The 17,031-nt window shown below is 44.8% G+C and overlaps 1 protein-coding gene across 4 annotated transcripts in view; it reads right to left on the reverse strand.

Moving 5' to 3' along the window:
• Positions 1-2,587: 2,587 nt before the first annotated feature.
• Positions 2,588-17,031, reverse strand: part of TIAM1 (TIAM Rac1 associated GEF 1) — a 449,425-nt gene continuing 434,981 nt past the window's right edge. For all 4 annotated transcript variants that reach the window (XM_017883884.1, XM_017883885.1, XM_017883883.1 and 1 more), the window contains 5 exons: positions 15,631-15,689; positions 14,642-14,744; positions 11,510-11,597; positions 8,991-9,163; positions 2,588-5,012 (listed from right to left, as the gene is read on the reverse strand). In XM_017883884.1, the coding sequence (XP_017739373.1) occupies positions 4,543-5,012; positions 8,991-9,163; positions 11,510-11,597; positions 14,642-14,744; positions 15,631-15,689 (893 nt within the window). In that variant the 3' untranslated portion in view covers positions 2,588-4,542. The remainder of the gene's footprint in view (positions 5,013-8,990; positions 9,164-11,509; positions 11,598-14,641; positions 14,745-15,630; positions 15,690-17,031) is intronic.

The following is a 17,031-nucleotide window of genomic DNA, read 5'->3' on the forward strand; positions in this document are numbered from 1 at the left end:
TTTTTTTTTTTTCAGATGGAGTCTCACTCTGTCGCCCAGGCTGGAGTGTTCCTGGAGCCATTACCACTGTCCTGTCTGCTGGAGTTTAGGAGCGATAGGACACTGCAGTGCAGTGCAGCAATCTCAGCTCACTACAGTCCCACCTCCCGGGTTCAAGAGATTCTCCTGCCTCAGCCTCCCAAGTTGCTGGAATTACAGATGTGTGCCACCACGCCCGACTAACTTTTGTATTTTTAGTCCAGATGGGATTTCACCACGTTGGCCAGGCTGATCTGGAACTCCTGACCTCAAGTGATCCACCCGCCTCGGCCCCCCAAAGTGCTGGGATTACAGGTGTGAGCCACTGCACCCGGCTGTTGACACTGCAGTTTTGATCTCACACATTCTCTATGTAAGTGGCTGAATATTTTGAGTATTTCTTTCTCTCCTTGTATTTGCACAACTTCCCCACAACCTGCTCAACACCTCCCTTCTAAGGCACTTGTCACAGAGGTTCCCTATCCTGGAATAGGTTTGTGCCAAAAAGCAGAATTGCCTGTAAAACGTGGGTATCAACAAGCTTGCAAAAAAACACAAAGGCTCCCCCTGCAACCCAGCTTCTCTGTCCTCATCCCCATAACCACCCACACACAGAAAAGGCAATAGCCAGCAGGGCACGATGGCTCATGCCTGTAATCTCAGCACTCTGGGAGGCCGAGGTGGGTGGACCACGAGGTCAGGCGTTCGAGACCAGCCTGACCAACACAGTGAAACCCCGTCTCTACTAAAAATACAAAACAAAATTAGCTGGGTATGGTGGCGGGCGCCTGTTATCCTAGCTACTCAGGAGGCTGAGGCAGGAGAATCCCTTGAACCTGGGAGGCGAAGGTTGCAGTGAGCCGAGACCATGCCACTGCACTTCACCCTGGGCGACAGTGTGAGACTCCTCTCAAACAAACAAAAACGGCACTAGCCCCTGGCTAAGGATACAGGCAGAAGAGCTCTGTGGAAGGGGACGGACCAGAACTTAGGCAAAGCATCCTGGCAACGTCCCAGAGAGGAGACAGAATGCCAGGAACCAGGCTGCAGACGTGTCCTGGGTGAGCAGAAGGATACACTAGAGAGCCCACCATCACGCGTGAAGGAGCCCGTGGATGGATGACGACGCTGGTCACTGCTACAGTTATCTTTGCAGAAGGGAGCACCCCGCCCCCAAACCTCACGAACAGAAAGGGAGAGGAAAACTGAGGATATTTTCTGCCAGCCTGGTGGGAGATGAGCCTGAAAATGAACGAAACTAGTGGGGAAAGGTATGATTATTCCTCTACAGTCGACTTTGAGCACTCATTTCCTCTGCACACAGAGACTCAGCTATTGGTGAGGAAAGCAGCCCAAACTGCTAAATCTCATTTACACCAGAGTTCTAACTGCTGGAAGAACTTCATGGAGCAGGTGTTAAAGCTGGCTTCAGTCATCCCCCAAGACGGATGCATTGGCTACAGAAAGAAATCTTGTGTCTTACAGATGTACATATTGCTGCTGTAATGCCTGAATATATTTAAAATAAAGAGGGATGTGCTCCAAATCACTGCTCAACATCAAAATGTTTGGAGGCCACCAAATGAATGTGACTCAAACATGAACATGGATGAATCATCAGAGGATCCCATTAAGATGGAAGTTCTGGTTTAGTGCCTCTGGGTGGGGCCCAAGTTTCTGCATTTTTCTTTTCTGAGACAGGGTCTCTCTCTGCTACCCAGGCTGGAGTACAATAACGTGATCACAGTTCACTGCAAGCCTCAGATTCCTGAGCTCAAGCAATCTTCCCACCTCAGCCTCCTGAGTAGCTGGGACTAAAGGTGTGAACCACTACGACTAGCTAAGTATTTTATTTTTCATAGAGATGGGATCTCACTATGTTGCCCAGGCTGGTCTCGAACTTCTAGCCTCAAGTGCTCCTCCTGCCTCCCAGTTTTTCGCACTTCCAACAAGCTCCCAGCGACATTATGACGCTGCTGGTGTCAGGACCTCCACTGCGAGGAGCAAGTAGCTACACCACAGGGCTCGCCATGGGCCGGTGGAGGCTCTTCTAGAGACAGGAGACAATGTTTTCACCGAGGGCAGGGATGGATGGGGTAACGTTGATGGGTAAGGTTTGTAAGGGACTCAGGAGGGTCAGATCTGGGGACTATGATGGGAAGAGAAAGGCAGCCCAAGACACTATTTACCTTGTTTTGTGATTCTGTGAAAGGCTCAGGCAGTGGATCCCCGGTGATAAAATGTGGAGTGATTCAAGAGCTCAGTCAGGCCGGTCGGAGCTCTGCACTTCACCCCAATATTTTCATGGGAATCCCCCAGCCTGCTCCCATTGGGATAGGCAGGAGACTGGAAAAGAAACAGTACCCAGTAGGGGTAACGTTAGGTCAAGATGCCAAGCAACTGTAATGCACCTGTTTTTCTGTTAAAGCTTCAAGCACTACCACAACAGCGTTCTCCTGATGATCACGTTACTTCACCAAATGGAATTCCCAGGAATCTTCTCCCACCGCCTCTTCCCCGCCAACAATTCATACTCATCCTCCCATCCAAAAAGGCATAGAACCGCCCAGACACTTTTCAGTATTTTTATTGTTTGACAAGCATTGACAACGTTCCATTCATAGACCTAAAAACATAAAAATAGACCTTCTTTCAGCTTATAAAAGAAATATATAAGAACTTTTGACATAGACACGTCATGACCTTATGTACAAGAGACAATGGCACCCTCTCCAAGCACCAGACTTCCGAGTGTTTTCAGATGGATGTGTTGCACTGGAACCAGTAAATGCGATGATTAGAAGCCCCTGCTTCCGTTTTCCATCTGGACGCGATCGAACCGGAGATGATATGGAAAAATGCAGTGGTACAAAGGGTATAGAAACCATTCTAAAGCTTTTTAAGAAAACCAGAAGATATAGCAAAAATTTAATAGAATAAAACTTTCAAAAGATCAAGCTCGAAGCCCTGGAAACCCGAAAGGCGGGGGGACGGGGATACAGGGTGGGAACGCAGGAAAAGCAGGCAGAGGCACAAGAGCATGATGTACTGAACTCTCTATTGTCTGGAAATATAAAGTCATAACTGATTTTTATAAAATATAACTCCTAAAGCTACTATAAAATTCAGGTCTAAAGTACCTACTGATGTGTCAAACACCAAATAGATATTTTCCCCAAAAAGAAAGTTTTCATAGTATTTCAAACCCTTCTTAGGAAGTGGACATTGTGACATGGGAAAAGAAAAGCTATAAACCGTCTTTTTTTTTTAAAAAAAAAATTGAAAGGGCTATAACTTGTTTTCTTCTTAGTATTTGGATATCTGTTTAGACCATTAACGTGTTGAGCGTGTTTACCCTGTTTCGTTAGCATGAAGAAAGTGTTCAACACAAGAGAAGTTTTTAAAGAGGCTGTTCTGTTTAAAGGTTTGGTTATGAACTGTCAGGGAAGGGGAAGGTAATCTATGGATGAAGATGCAATTTTAATGGGAAAACCAATGATTACCATGGCAACCCCATGAGAAGGAGGCTCCCCTCCCTGCCATGTGCAACAGACACACACACCCCGCCCACCTGGGTGTCATGTTTAATCCAACCAAACTCCCAGCTCAAATACAGATTCAAACATTAAAAAGAAAAAGAAAATCCGCTTCTTGGAAGAAAAGTATATCCTTAGCATGAGCTTGTTGGCCTTTCATATATAAATATAAAACCACCACACCTCACTCTCTCTGTAAAAGGTTATATCCTCATTTTTCAGGCTCAGGGTTACACTAACACTGTAAAATCCTCATCTATTTGTGCCCCTGTATCTTAGGTAAAATACAAAAAATAGTGTTTCTTCTTTCTCTCAAGCGATAAATTTGGATCTCTTTTCAACGAGTTTGGCATCTCTATAATTCTATGCAAAACTAGAGCTTCCGAACATGGACACAGAGTAAGACCAGCTATAGACCAAAACAGGAAGGAAAAAAAAAAGGCTCATTGAAACATGAATTGCCACCCTTTCCTCAAACATTCTTAAAATACACAGAGATTCTGAGACATGGAAGAGGGAAGGGTATAGTCGGAACACTGCAAGCTGTACACATTTCATTTCATTTTGTGTTTGAAAGAGGTTTCCCCAACTAGGGACTGATTTCAGATAGAAGGATCGTGTGTGTGCTACTATCCCTTAAATTAATCTGCTGTACATCTGTTAACTCCTGGGGGTGATCTGCTTTCCAGTGCTAGAGAATCTTTTTTCTTTTAATTGTTCAGGCCCTGATTAACTGAGAATAAATAAAAGCCCTTAATAATATACAGAAGATAGGACTCAAGCTTATTTGGGATTCTGAGGAATTATTTCTGATGTTGTTGAAAATGACAAAGTTGGGTGGCTACATGGCTTCAGAACCAAGTCAGCTGCCAAAACCGTGTGTGCAAGAGCGCGACCGAAGGGGACATTCTTGTTGACGGTACGGGAGGGTGGGCAGAGTTAGGGCACGAAGTATCTACACACATTCTCTACGGGGCAGGTGACACAGTCAGATCTCAGTGTTCAGTTTCCTGGAGGGGGCAAAGTCTTCGCGCCTAACCCAAATGACCTCCTCGCTTGCGCTCTCCAGGCCTCCATTGATCCCTGACAGGGCAGCTTGCTTCTTGAGCTGCGCCATGCGGGACGCGTGACTATCCAGGGTTTTCCGGCCTCTTTCCCGCTGACTGATGGAGGCAGCCTGAAGCCGCTCCTGCAGGTCTCTGTCCACTGAGGCGCCCTTCACGGACTCACAGAACTCATCATCGTCACTGAGGATGTCTGTCTCCTTGATGTCATCTTGCTCCTCATACTGAGCAAGATCAAACTGCTCCTCTACCCATCGGTCAGTGTCCCCACCACCGGGGGGCTGCTGGGACTCTTTCTCCGGGCTGCTTGCGGAGACGGCATCAGAATCAATGGTAAACCTGTTTCGAGCCAGCCGTCGCCTCCTCCTCCCAAGAGACTTGCTTGGGGCAGACACTGCACACACACACAAAAATATAAAAATAAAACCCCCACATGCTTTACGTGAGATGAAAATCCAGAAAGCAAAGGACAGGAGAAAATAAAAACCGAAACGGTATGCACTGAATGCCTTGATGTCTTTTGGGGCTTACAGTCTAGATTTCACCAGTCTGTCTCGGAGCATTTACCTTGTCGAGGTATCTGGACTTAGAAGATGTTCTAGCAACTGATGGAAGGCCAAGGGGGAACCGGGGCACACAGCAGAGGTTGTGCGTTATGGGCAAAGGGGCACTCAACTCCCTGGCAAATAATCTACTATTCTAACCTGTGCCCCTAAGAGATGGGTAACATAGACTACAGCTGCTCTCAAGTAGACAGACCACTGATTTGGGGATGAGTTAGTGAGTTAGTGTCCTCAATCCTGGTCATGTCCCATGGTCCAGTGCTATGAAGATCCCCAGGGCTGTCCCTGGGTTGTGTAGCTGGAATAGGTTTTTAGCAAGGGTGGGGGTGCATCTGTGGTTTTGCTGTCTTTGTAGAAAATACATCAAAGGAGGCAGAAGCACCAGTCTCAGTTACTTGTTTTCTGGGAACTTGAACGTAACATTTCTTGGGATCTGCAGTTAGATTAAGGGCACCAAATCCCTCTTAAGAGAGCCTATGAAGAAAGAGTGGCTCTCAAAGACATGGAATCTTCAGTTATTTCCCTGTCTTCTTTCTGACAAAGTCCCACATCAGGTAGGAAGCTAAGCAAATGTGAGCCTTAGTCTCCCCTAATTACAGTCTGTGTATCGCTCACTCTTCTACAAAGCAATTAACGTTATCAGTGCCTCAGTGGAATGAGAAATAAAAAACCGATGATACCCAAGCAGTTTGATCAACAAAGTGCTGTATAAAGTGACTACCAGTTAAGAAAACTTCATTCTTTCACCTACTGCCCTCTAGGAAGCCAGAATTAAAAACAAGCACACAAAAGACACCATCCAATCAAGCCAACAATCCCACCACACGCCTACACGAGACTGTTCACAGGGAAGGCTGCTGCTTCTCCCTCGAGAGTGAAGCGGCTGTTGCATTAGACATGAAAAGGTGAAATGCAACACGGGCTTTCCAGTGGAGGGGAAGAGTCTCAAAGCCAACTGGGAGCTGCTTTCCTGAAACCTAAGCCCCAGAAACCATCTAACTGCTTCCGTGCTACTAGAAGATGCCTCGTGTCTCAGTTACTGCCAAACGCAGCCTTGACTTCAAGCCCAGCAGGTGCAAGGTTAGAGAGGTCAACGAGGAGCTGAATTGGCTCCCACTGCAGCCACGCTCTGCCTCAGACCCCTGCGTGTCCATCACTATTCCTGAGAGTTCTGCCATCTAACACCGTGGAACAAATGGACACTACTGTTGGTTGAGGATGGGACTAAAAGCCATTTCCAGGCAAAATGGAAAAGGGGAATAGAAAAGAGGAGAAAAACAAAACAAAACAAAAAAAAAACACCGACCTCTATTGAGAAGAGACAAAAAATTCTTGTTCACTTTTATCTCAGCACCAGCAATATACAGCATCCCTCTCTCCAATCACTACATTAGAACTACACCAGCTCAAAGCTACGGGAAATATTTGTTAATGATTTGCATGCTGAAGTATCTAGGGGTAAAGTGTGTTAATGTCTACATCTTTGAAATGTGTCAAAAATAAGATGAGGTGACAAATGATAGATGGATTCTAATAGAGTGATAATGAGAATATAGAAAAATACAGAATATACATGGTAGGTAGGAATTCTTTCAGCTCTTCTGTAAGTTCTGTTTGGCTAGGATAGTAAAGCACTTTAGGCTTAATATGGAAGCAGAGTATTTGGCTTTACTATCCTAGCCAAACAGAACAGAGGGAGAAATAAACTAGCTGGGTATTCAGGACAAAGCAAAATGAAGCATGAGTATCTGTTCTCAGTATGCTTAAGAACCTGGTTACCGTTACTGGGTTCTTCCCAGTCTTTTAGGGATGCAATCTTTGACTAATCTTTGACTATTTCCAGTGTTCACTGTTAAGACTGCCAGTAGAACTGCTGTGCTGTTCTACTCAGGTACCATTTTAAACTCCTCTAACATGAAGATTCTGAGGATAGTGAGATGCCTCCAAAGCAAAGTGATACAGACTTTCTTCAGCCAAAAATGAGTCATCAGGCAGAAAAATCTCTCAATCAGCTAAATCCAAAGGCTATGACATCAAGGCTTTCTCTTGGTAATCATGATGATGGATGATGGTGTTAAACTGTGGGCTGGTTTTGTTTTCTTTCCGAATGGATCTCAGCAGGAAAACTGAGTGACAGACTAACCATGCTTAGTTTCAAAGTAAATGCAGCCCTGATTTTAGGTTCATTGATTAACAACTGCAATAGGTGAGTTCCCTGAGGTTGAGACACGTATTTCCAAACCTTTTTAAACATTTCCCTAGCAAACAAGAGGGGCAGAGAAGACAAATCCAAGATAAAAATCTCTAAAGTGAGTTATAAAGGACCAATAAATTATTCTTCCATGGGGACCGCATGAGAAACTGTGCATAGGGTTGTATGCAAGACTCTTAGGATACCTCAGAAAACTTAGCAAAGTGCTGGGTGTTCACTGCACTAAGCTTTCAATAAATACTTATCAACTGATTGGAGAAGAGGTTTACAGTAACTAGTCCCCGAACATTAGTTAAATTTAAGGTTCTTTTTTTTTTTTTTGAGGCGGGGTCTTGCTCTGTCGCCCAGGCTGGAGTGCAGTGGCCAGATCTCAGCTCACTGCAAGCTCTGCCTCCCGGGTTTACACCATTCTCCTGCCTCAGCCTCCCGAGTAGCTGAGACTACAGGCGCCCCCACCTTGCCCAGCTAGTTTTTTGTCTTTTTTTTTTTAGTAGAGACAGGGTTTCACCGTGTTAGCTAGGATGGTCTCGATCTCCTGACCTCGTGATCCGCCCGTCTCGGCCTCCCAAAGTGCTGGGATTACAGGCTTGAGCCACCGCGCCCGGCCAAATTTAAGGTTCTTAAAGAATGTAATATCCCATGTCAAGCCAGGTAGGTTTTGTCTACGAAAACCTTCAGGCATTCATACTTCTGTCCATGCCTCTTCAACAGGTAGAATGGTAATGGGGACAAAGGCCAGAAACTTTTCTGGCAAGTGCAAAGGGGGCCTCTTTTAATGAAATCCTCCCTGCAAAATTCTAGGCTGCCTCTTAAGAAAGTTCTGATAAAAATGTTAGTTATCTTGATGTCATTAAGTCCCTAAGTATTAAAACAGCTTTATCCCTAGATAAATTTTGCTACCATTTACGGGTGGTGGTATTTATTTTACTTCCTCACTGCTCCACCGTAATGGATTAAGTCCTACAAGAATATTTATGCTAGGGCCATTTAAACTCTAGATTCTTGTTTCCAAGAATAGTTCCAGGCTTCCCCAAATTAACACGGAGACTAAAAATAAAGTTGCAGGCACAAGGCCAGGATTAAAAACTGAAAGTGTCATGTGGGCTACCAAACCTAGAATCCTTACTACTGAGAGCAGGCATTGCTGTGTTGCCAGACCGTGAAGCCACCATGTTCTCAGAACAGAGGGCTGTGACCTTGCTGAAATGTGACACACGGCTTTCTGCTAGACAAAGCTGGCTGTCATGCAAAGCAGCGACTCTCATTCTGCAAGCAGGCTGAGACAGCCTCTCCAGAAAGAGGATGTGTCTGCATCCCGGCTTGGCAAATGAGAGAGGAGCTCACCAGCCAAAAGGAGAAGGGAGGCAAAGGGAAGGCTCGAGGGAGGACAAGAAGAATGTAGATACAGGGCGGATCCCCAGGAGCCACCAGGAAGGAGGCAAGGGCAAGGAACCTCACACCAGGGAAGAACCGTCCTCCTACATCAGTCCCCACCAAGCCACACCTCACCCCCACTCAACAAGGAGGTCAAGCTCACTGGAGTTCTACTGCGGAGTGGGGGTGACCGGAATCTTGAACGTCTGAAGCCCCACAGTACCTGCCCTGCTCATGGCCGGCCTGGCCCCCTTCAGTGCACACAATCTTTTCCCTCCAAAAGGGACATATTGCTGGGATGAGGGAAGGCTCTCGGTTTTGAGGAGCTGTCTTCTGTGCTTATCGCGCAGGACTGAATGCACGGCCTTCAGGAAATCCTTTCGGCTCTCTGGGGAGCTAGGGAAAGAAGATTTACAGATGTCAGAGAACCAGGGCTTAACACATGGGGAACTTCTAAGGTTAGCAGGTGCAACCAAACAAATATCCCTTAGGGCCAAAGGCTAAAGACTGAGGCCTTGACTCCAATTTCTATGCTGAGTGGTGATTTCACAGCCAGGGAGAAAGAGCACATAACTCTTTTCCCTTCATGCTTTGTGATCCATTTCCTGCCGTTGATGTGGGGCAGAGCAGCCCATTAACGAACAGATCTATGGACAGTGGGAGTTTGTACCACGAAGCTGCCAAATTCTGCTCCTGGCACTTAAGGCAGAGCTTTTCATTGTAAAATGCTTTTGAGGGCAAATGAACCACAAGATTCTTGTGGCTCTGCAGAGCACCCAAAGGCTGATGTCTCAACATTCCTAATGTTCTCTAGAGCTGAGCTCCCTCCTGGTAAATATCAACGATTCCCATGACACATTTCAACATGTATATATTAGGGCTGTAAAGAACTATCAAATCTTCCCAAGTCCCAATTCCCATGGTTAAAAAAAAAAAAAAAAAGTGCTTCCTAGGTGAGAGTTATTTTTCTTGTTATATTCCCAATATTTTTACCCAGGTAAGTTTTATCTGGTATTCCTTATTAACAATACACATGGCATCCGTGTAAGCAGGCTTACTAAACCCCATGGACCTTATCAACAAAATCAAAAACAGATGAGCCAAAATAGACAGTAAAAGTGGTGCTCAAACTCCATGGGGTTATACAAACAACATTTCACTTGTAATCCTGACAGCTTCCCGGGGATCTGCCCTTTGTTGACCTCTGTCACCCAACACAGAGAGAGCTGATGTAGCAACACAAAACATGGGTTTTGAAGTTAAACCCACCATTCATTTTCTTTTCGTTTCTTTTTTTGAGACAGAGTCTTTCTCTGTCGCCCAGGCTGGAGCGCAGTGGTATGATCTTGGCTCACTGCAACCTCTGCCTCCCAGGTTCAAGTGATTCTCCTGCTCCAGCCTCCCAAGCAGCTGGGATTACAGGCACCTGCCACCACGCCTGGCTAATTTTTGTATTTTTAGTGGAGACAGGGTTTCGCCATGTTGGCCAGGCTGCCTTCAAACTCCTGACCTCAAGTGATCTGTCTGCCTTGCTGGGATTACAGGTGTGAGCCACCATGCCTGGCACCAGCGTTCATTTTCTATAAGGCCTTAGGCAAAGTACCATCTCTAAGCCTTGCTTCCCCATTTGTAAACTGGAGTAAGAATAGTACTAGGCTGGTGCAAAAAATAATTGCAGTGTTTTCCATTAAAATTAATGGCACTTTTAATTACTTTTAATGGTAAAAACTGCAGTTTCTTTTTGTACCAACCTAACACCTTGGTCTGACTAAACGAAATAATGAATGTAAGGTGTTTAGCAAAGTTCATGCTTGGTAAAGGTACTTTTTTACCATACTAACATTATAAAATATTGCTACTAATCATACAATATTGATTCTATTGTCTTTTGTAGATAAACCATAGTATATTAGTACTCACTGTGTGAGGTACTGGGTAACTTACTGAGTAAATCACTGAGTGTCTGTGATTAAATTAAAGCATGATTCAATATGGGCACATTTAAAGCCAAATATATTAAATGCCATCTGTTGGGGTCATCCATCTTATATATATATATATATATATTTTTTTTTTTGAGACGGAGTCTCACTCTGTCCACCAGGCTGGAGTGCAGTGGCGCGATCTCGGCTCACTGCAAGCTCCGCCTCCTGGGTTCACGCCATTCTCCTGACTCAGACTCCCTAGTAGCTGGGACTACAGGCGCTCGCCACCGCGCCCGGCTAATTTTTTGTATTTTAGTAGAGATGGGGTTTCACCGTGGTCTCGATCTCCTGACCTTGTGATCCGCCCGCCTCGGCCTCCCAAAGTGCTGGGATTACAGGCGTGAGCCACCACGCCCGGCCCATCTTATATTTTTAGAAAAATAAAAGAATAGGTTGCATATGGGAGAAGACCTCAAATTCTCATGGGGGAGGGAGAGAAGAGAAGGAAGGAAAGAAAGAGGGTGGCAGGTAGAAGAAAAACAACAAGAAATAAGTAGAAGCCCACATGAGCTCAGCTTCCCCTCAAGACGTGCAGGTGATCAACACAGGGTGACCTCCCTGTGTGCTCCAAATGATCAGGAATCCCGGTAACACCTTCACACGCTGTCACCTCCTCCCAGCTGACTCTCCGTTTACTGCATCTCAGCGATGTTACAGTACAAGCAATGTACCAAACACCAGAATAGAACATAAGACACCAAATCATTCCAATCTGTAGAAATGTCATCGCGGCCTCGACTCCCAGGCCCAGGCTCACCTGCAGCACAAGTGGAAGGCCCTCTCCGGCCTCCCTTCAGACTCGGATTTGACATGGACAATTTCACACACGGCATTTGTGTCTGCGTCTAAAGAAATTAAAACAACAGTGAATCAGGGTATGTTTCTAATGGATTTATTTATATGTTTACAAAAGCATTTTCCAGCTGTGATAGAGAATTAATAATGCAGAAATGTACAAGATCAAAGATATCTTCCTACTATTCCACGATCTAAAGAGATGAAGCGACTGAAAGCTTAATGGATGCTAAGAAGAGAACACTCGGAAAATTTCCAGTTGGTAAAATCTTCTAGATGGTCTAAAAGGCCAATCATACTGACTGAATTCACTTTTTTTTTTTTTTGAGATGGAGTCTTGCTCTGTCATCCAGGCTAGAGTGCAGTGGCATGATCTCAGCTCACTGTAACCTCTGCCTCCCGGGTTCAAATGAGCGATTCTCCTGCCTCAGCTTCCTGAGTAGCTGGATGTGCACCACCATGCCTGGCTAATTTTTGTATTTTTGGTAGAGACAGGGTTTCACCATGTTGGTCAGGCTGGTCTCAAACTCCTGACCTCATGATCCACCCGCCTCGGCCTCCCAAAGTGCTGGGATTACAGGCATGAGCCACCACGCCCGACCTGAACTCACTCTTTCAGCCATGCAGTCTGTTTAACTGAACTGTGCATTTCAAGTAAATGATTAGCTGTTTTGGCAACAGTTGGACTAAATGGAGCCAAAGCCTCCTATGCAGATTTCATCTGGCCAGTGACATGACAGGTAAGCCCTTGCTATCTGTTAAGGGAGTCTTCCCCCAGGTGGCTGGGCCTAAAGCCCTGGAGACCTAATGGGGTTTCTCGCCCCCAGCCCACCCCTGCAGCCTACTTTGAACACAGCAGAAATGGTATGCCAAGAAAGCAAGGAACAATTTTAAAATAATTTGGAAGCTCTGTAGTGGCTATAATGGCATAGTACTTTAGGTCACGAATAAACTGTTTGTGAAAGGAACATTCACTGCAGACATTCAGGCCATACACTGTGAAGTCTCACTTTTATCCAGTGGCTCAGAACCCTGGTCACAAACCCTCACTGTGGTTGCATGATTTAACCCTAAACAGAATCTATCTGCAAAAAAATTTTACAAATTTTCCGAACTAAGATAAAAACCTAGAAATTCCACATTCTGATTCTCAAATCCACTAGAGTGGATTTCATAATGAAAAAACATCTTGACAAGTCTTTGTAACTCAAGTAAAATAAGCTTTTATCTTGATGGTTTTAAACTTGAATGAAAACTAGAGAGTGAGAATGGAACGTCGTATTACAAAGATGGCATTGTCTTCAAAATTTGAAGTCTTTATGTGTTTACTCCTCAATGCAGGCAAAATTCCTGGCTTAGAAGCTGTCAGTCTACAGAAATAAACTTTCCCATTTGTAAACCTGGCACGAGGAAACAAAGGAACTAGATAATTCACAACCTACGATTCTAAAGTAAGACTTTAGTATTTAACTGCTCCAACCTCAAAATGCTATTTGTAGCTGCCCTAGACTCACAACTTACAGGTGCCTGCAAATGCACGTGTAAATCAATTTTGCAAATCACATCGTAAGTAAAAGGGCATCCAGCAAATCACTGCTGGGAGATTAGAGAGAAATCTTCTAAAACAAATAATCATTCCAAATATATTTGCCCTACATGGTTTGTGCATTGGAGACTTCCTCCTGTAAGGCAGAAAAACTGTGAAGGGAGAAACACCTTTAATTTGGAAGAGTAACTCAAAGTGTGCACAATATGGCAAGAGGTTCTCCTCATGATGTTGGACTAGTGTGAGTTGGTTTTCTAAGGATCAGATCCAGTTTTACCGCTTATGACAAGTGGAAACAAGGAGAGGCTACACAACAGAAATTGGATAGTAAGAATTTAATGTGCACCTTAGATGCCAAAAGCCTAACATAGAAATTCACTTGATCACACACCTGCCGGTCTCCACCGCCAGGGCTTTTCTTTACCAAAGCTCTACCTGCTGTCCAAGTGGGACAGAGAATAGGTGTGGCTAGAGTATCCACTTGACTCCCCAGAGATGCTCTTTCCAGGGTGTGCCTGGGAGAGCCACACCAGCCCATCCCTCCTCTCGAGAACTTAGCCTCAAATTAGGTCCAGGATGGGGAGCTTCTGAGTTACAAAAATATCACTTTTTTTAGTACCCTGCTACTCATGTGTTTAAGGCATCGTCTAATTATATTATCAAGTATACTCACAGCTACCCAACAATTCATTTCACGGCTATGTGGATCATAGAAAAAGAATCAACATTTCAGGCTGGGCGGGCAGCTCAGGTCTGCAATCCCAGCACTTCGGGAGGCAAAGGCGGGAGGCTTGCTTGAGCCCAGGAGTTCAAGACTAGCCTGGGCAAAATAGCAAAACCCCACTTCTACAGAATATTTTAAAAAGTGGCTGGGTGTGTTGGCACACGCCTGTAGTCCCAGGTACTTGGAAAGCATAGCTTGAGCCTAGAAATTTGAGGCCACAGTGAGCTACGACAGCACCACTGCTCTCCAGCCTGGGCAATGGAATGAGATCCTGTCTCTAAAACAATTAAAATAAATTTAAAAAAGAATCAACATTCAAAAGCCGTCACGCTAATACCAAAGATAAAGATTTGTAATACTTTAGGGAAAAAACATGTGTAGTCAATGTTTTTTAGTGCTTTGGGTGGTATTTTTGGATCTCTCAGTAGAAAGGCAAGGGAGTAGTTTACATGGGCTTTGTCTCACAGTCTCAAGGACTGTTACAAGAAGCACAGGCTCACTGTACTCAGATGGCAGTCACTATAGTATTAATGTACAGAATGGAATAACTAGAATCTCTTCCAGGAATTTTGAAGACATTACACATCCATTCACTCAGTTCATTCATTCACTTGGTTCATTCATTCATTCATTCATTCAATATTTAATCAATGGCTGGGTAAATAAGACGCAATAAAGAGACTGAGAGACAAGAAAGTTAAGCACAGGAAGAAAAAAAAAAAAAGACAGTAGAAGGGTTAGACCAAGAGTGTGGATTCAAACAAGTAATTCCTACACACACCAGAGATAAGTGTGTGAAATACCCAGCACAGGTGAGAGTTTACCTGCACTCGCCAGAGCGCGAACCTGCAGCGCTTCCGTGGGGATCATGTGTCGAAATCTGCAGGGGTCCCAGTCCTCATAAATGGAAAGCCTGTGCGATCCCACCTGCAGGGGAGAAGGAATCAGCTGCGTAAGAAGAATCTAACCTGCCCCGGACCAGTTCCCTGCATTTGCTAAACCAGCGACAGACTCTCACGCAGTAACTCCAGGCGTGCCCAAAGGATCTTCACCCCCACGAGCTCCTGTTCATCCAGCAGGGAGTGAGAGGCTGCGGGATAAATTTGTTGAGGGGAGGGTGGGCAAATAAGTTTGCTAAGCAAACGCAGTGAAGAGAGAGACACACAGGGAAGAGCAGAAAAGGGATCCCAAAACAAGAACAGGGGCAACAGAGAAGGGGAAAAGTAGCATTAGGAAGGTTCCGGGCCATGGCAGAACAATCAGCAACTGGGTGCAATGGGTTCCAATTCACAAAATGAGACCAATTCATTTTGTGCTCTAAACATAAGCCTGCCTGAAAGGAGGGCAGGATGGGTGATCTCAAGCATCCTTAGCAACGCTTAAGAAATAACAAGATCATAAAAAGGCTCATCCTGGCCTGGCACGGTGGCTCAAGCCTGTAATCCCAGCACTTTGGGAGGCCGAGACGGGCGGATCACAAGGTCAGGAGATCGAGACCATCCTGGCTAACACGGTGAAACCCCGTCTCTACTAAAAAATACAAAAAACTAGCCGGGCGTGGTGGCGGCGCCTGTAGTCCCAGCTACTCGGGAGGCTGAGGCAGGAGAATGGCTTAAACCCGGGAGGCGGAGCTTGCAGTGAGCTGAGGTCCGGCGACTGCACTCCAGCCTGGGCGACAGAGCGAGACTCCCGTCTCAAAAAAAAAAAAAAAAAAAAAAGGCTCATCCTGATAAAATGGTAGAATTATGCAGACATAACTGATAAGCAGATAGAGAAATAGTTTCAAACCATGGGGTGACAAAAGAAGTCTTACAAGTTTCTTCTTCTGTTTGGAACCATCTTTATACACAAGGACCACCGCAGTTTTGAAGACTGGAAAAAATAAAATAAAGATAGTTATAGCATGTCATGTGTAGGGTTTTCCTCTTGACATCATTAACTTGTGGTAATAAACACTACAGTTATGAAGAGGATGTCGAGATCCCAGTTAACTGATTCACACCCACCTTCCATTCATTCATCACATCAGTGAAAATCAAAAGCCTATTGAGACACACAATTTTCCAGGTTCAAAATAAACACAGAAAGCCTACATAAATGGAAATAACCTATGTCCCAAAACACTTTTGGGTAAAATACATTAGGTATGCTATCATTTCAAGGTTAAAACTTCAGCTGATACATATTCAACAAAAATGTACTAATTCAGTTGATGGAGGAATAATATAAATGTCTTTCACAATAACAATGCAATTGCTGAAGATGATTTATACTTATGCAAATTAAGGTAAGAGTGCACATAGACAGTGATAATTTAGGAAATATAACTCGTTTCACCTAAAGAAACAAAAATAAGTTTATGAAATAGAATTCAACTGTACCTCTTCCAGAATGACTGAATCAGAGTAAGAGTAAGCTCTCTAGGAGTGGTAAACATGTAGTAGTTTCATTCTTACACTCTTTCGGGGGTGGGGAGATACAACTGAGTTATGCATAATCTTCCAGAGAATTCGTTAAGCAATGCCAAGCACATTTAACATGCAGTGATTCTGATTCTTCCGAGAAGGGGAAGTAGAGTTGGCACCCAGAAGAACTGGAAGGGTGACTGACTCCTGCCTGTCCTTCGTTCTCTGTGTCAGGGTCTCCGTGTCAGGCCATGGTCCACATGTTTGCGTTTCCCCAAAATTCATACCTTGAAACCAATCACCCTTGTGGTTTTAGGAGGTGGGCCTTTGAGAAGTGATCAGGCCATGAGGACTCTGTCCTCACGAATGGGATTAGTGTCCTTATAAAAGAGACTTGAGAGAGATGCCTTGACCCTTTTGTCATGTGAAACCACAGCTAGGAAGTATGAGAAAGCAGGATCTTGGACTTCCAGCCTCCACAACTGTGAGAAATGTATCTCTGTTGTTTGGGAGCTGGTCAGTTTATGATATTTTGTTAGAGCAGCCCAAATGGACTAAGATAGTCTCCATTATCCCTTCATACTCTGACCCCAAGGAATACCCCAGTCACACAGAAGCTGAAGGGGGCACAGCCTTGTATACCAGACACAGAATTACAAAGGGAACAAGCACTCAGAGAATTCTCAGCAATGGGCCACCAGGCTCACAGGCCCTTTGGAGGCCAACCGGAAGTATGTGGTTCAATTTCTGTCCTACGTAGGGCAGGTCAGTCTTGTCTCGTCTTTGTGTAAGGTCATGCTAATCTCCAC

The sequence above is a fragment of the Rhinopithecus bieti genome, unplaced genomic scaffold, assembly GCF_001698545.2.
Source record: "Rhinopithecus bieti isolate Rb0 unplaced genomic scaffold, ASM169854v2 scaffold_13207, whole genome shotgun sequence".
In the NCBI taxonomy this organism is placed as follows: Eukaryota; Metazoa; Chordata; class Mammalia; order Primates; family Cercopithecidae; genus Rhinopithecus; species Rhinopithecus bieti.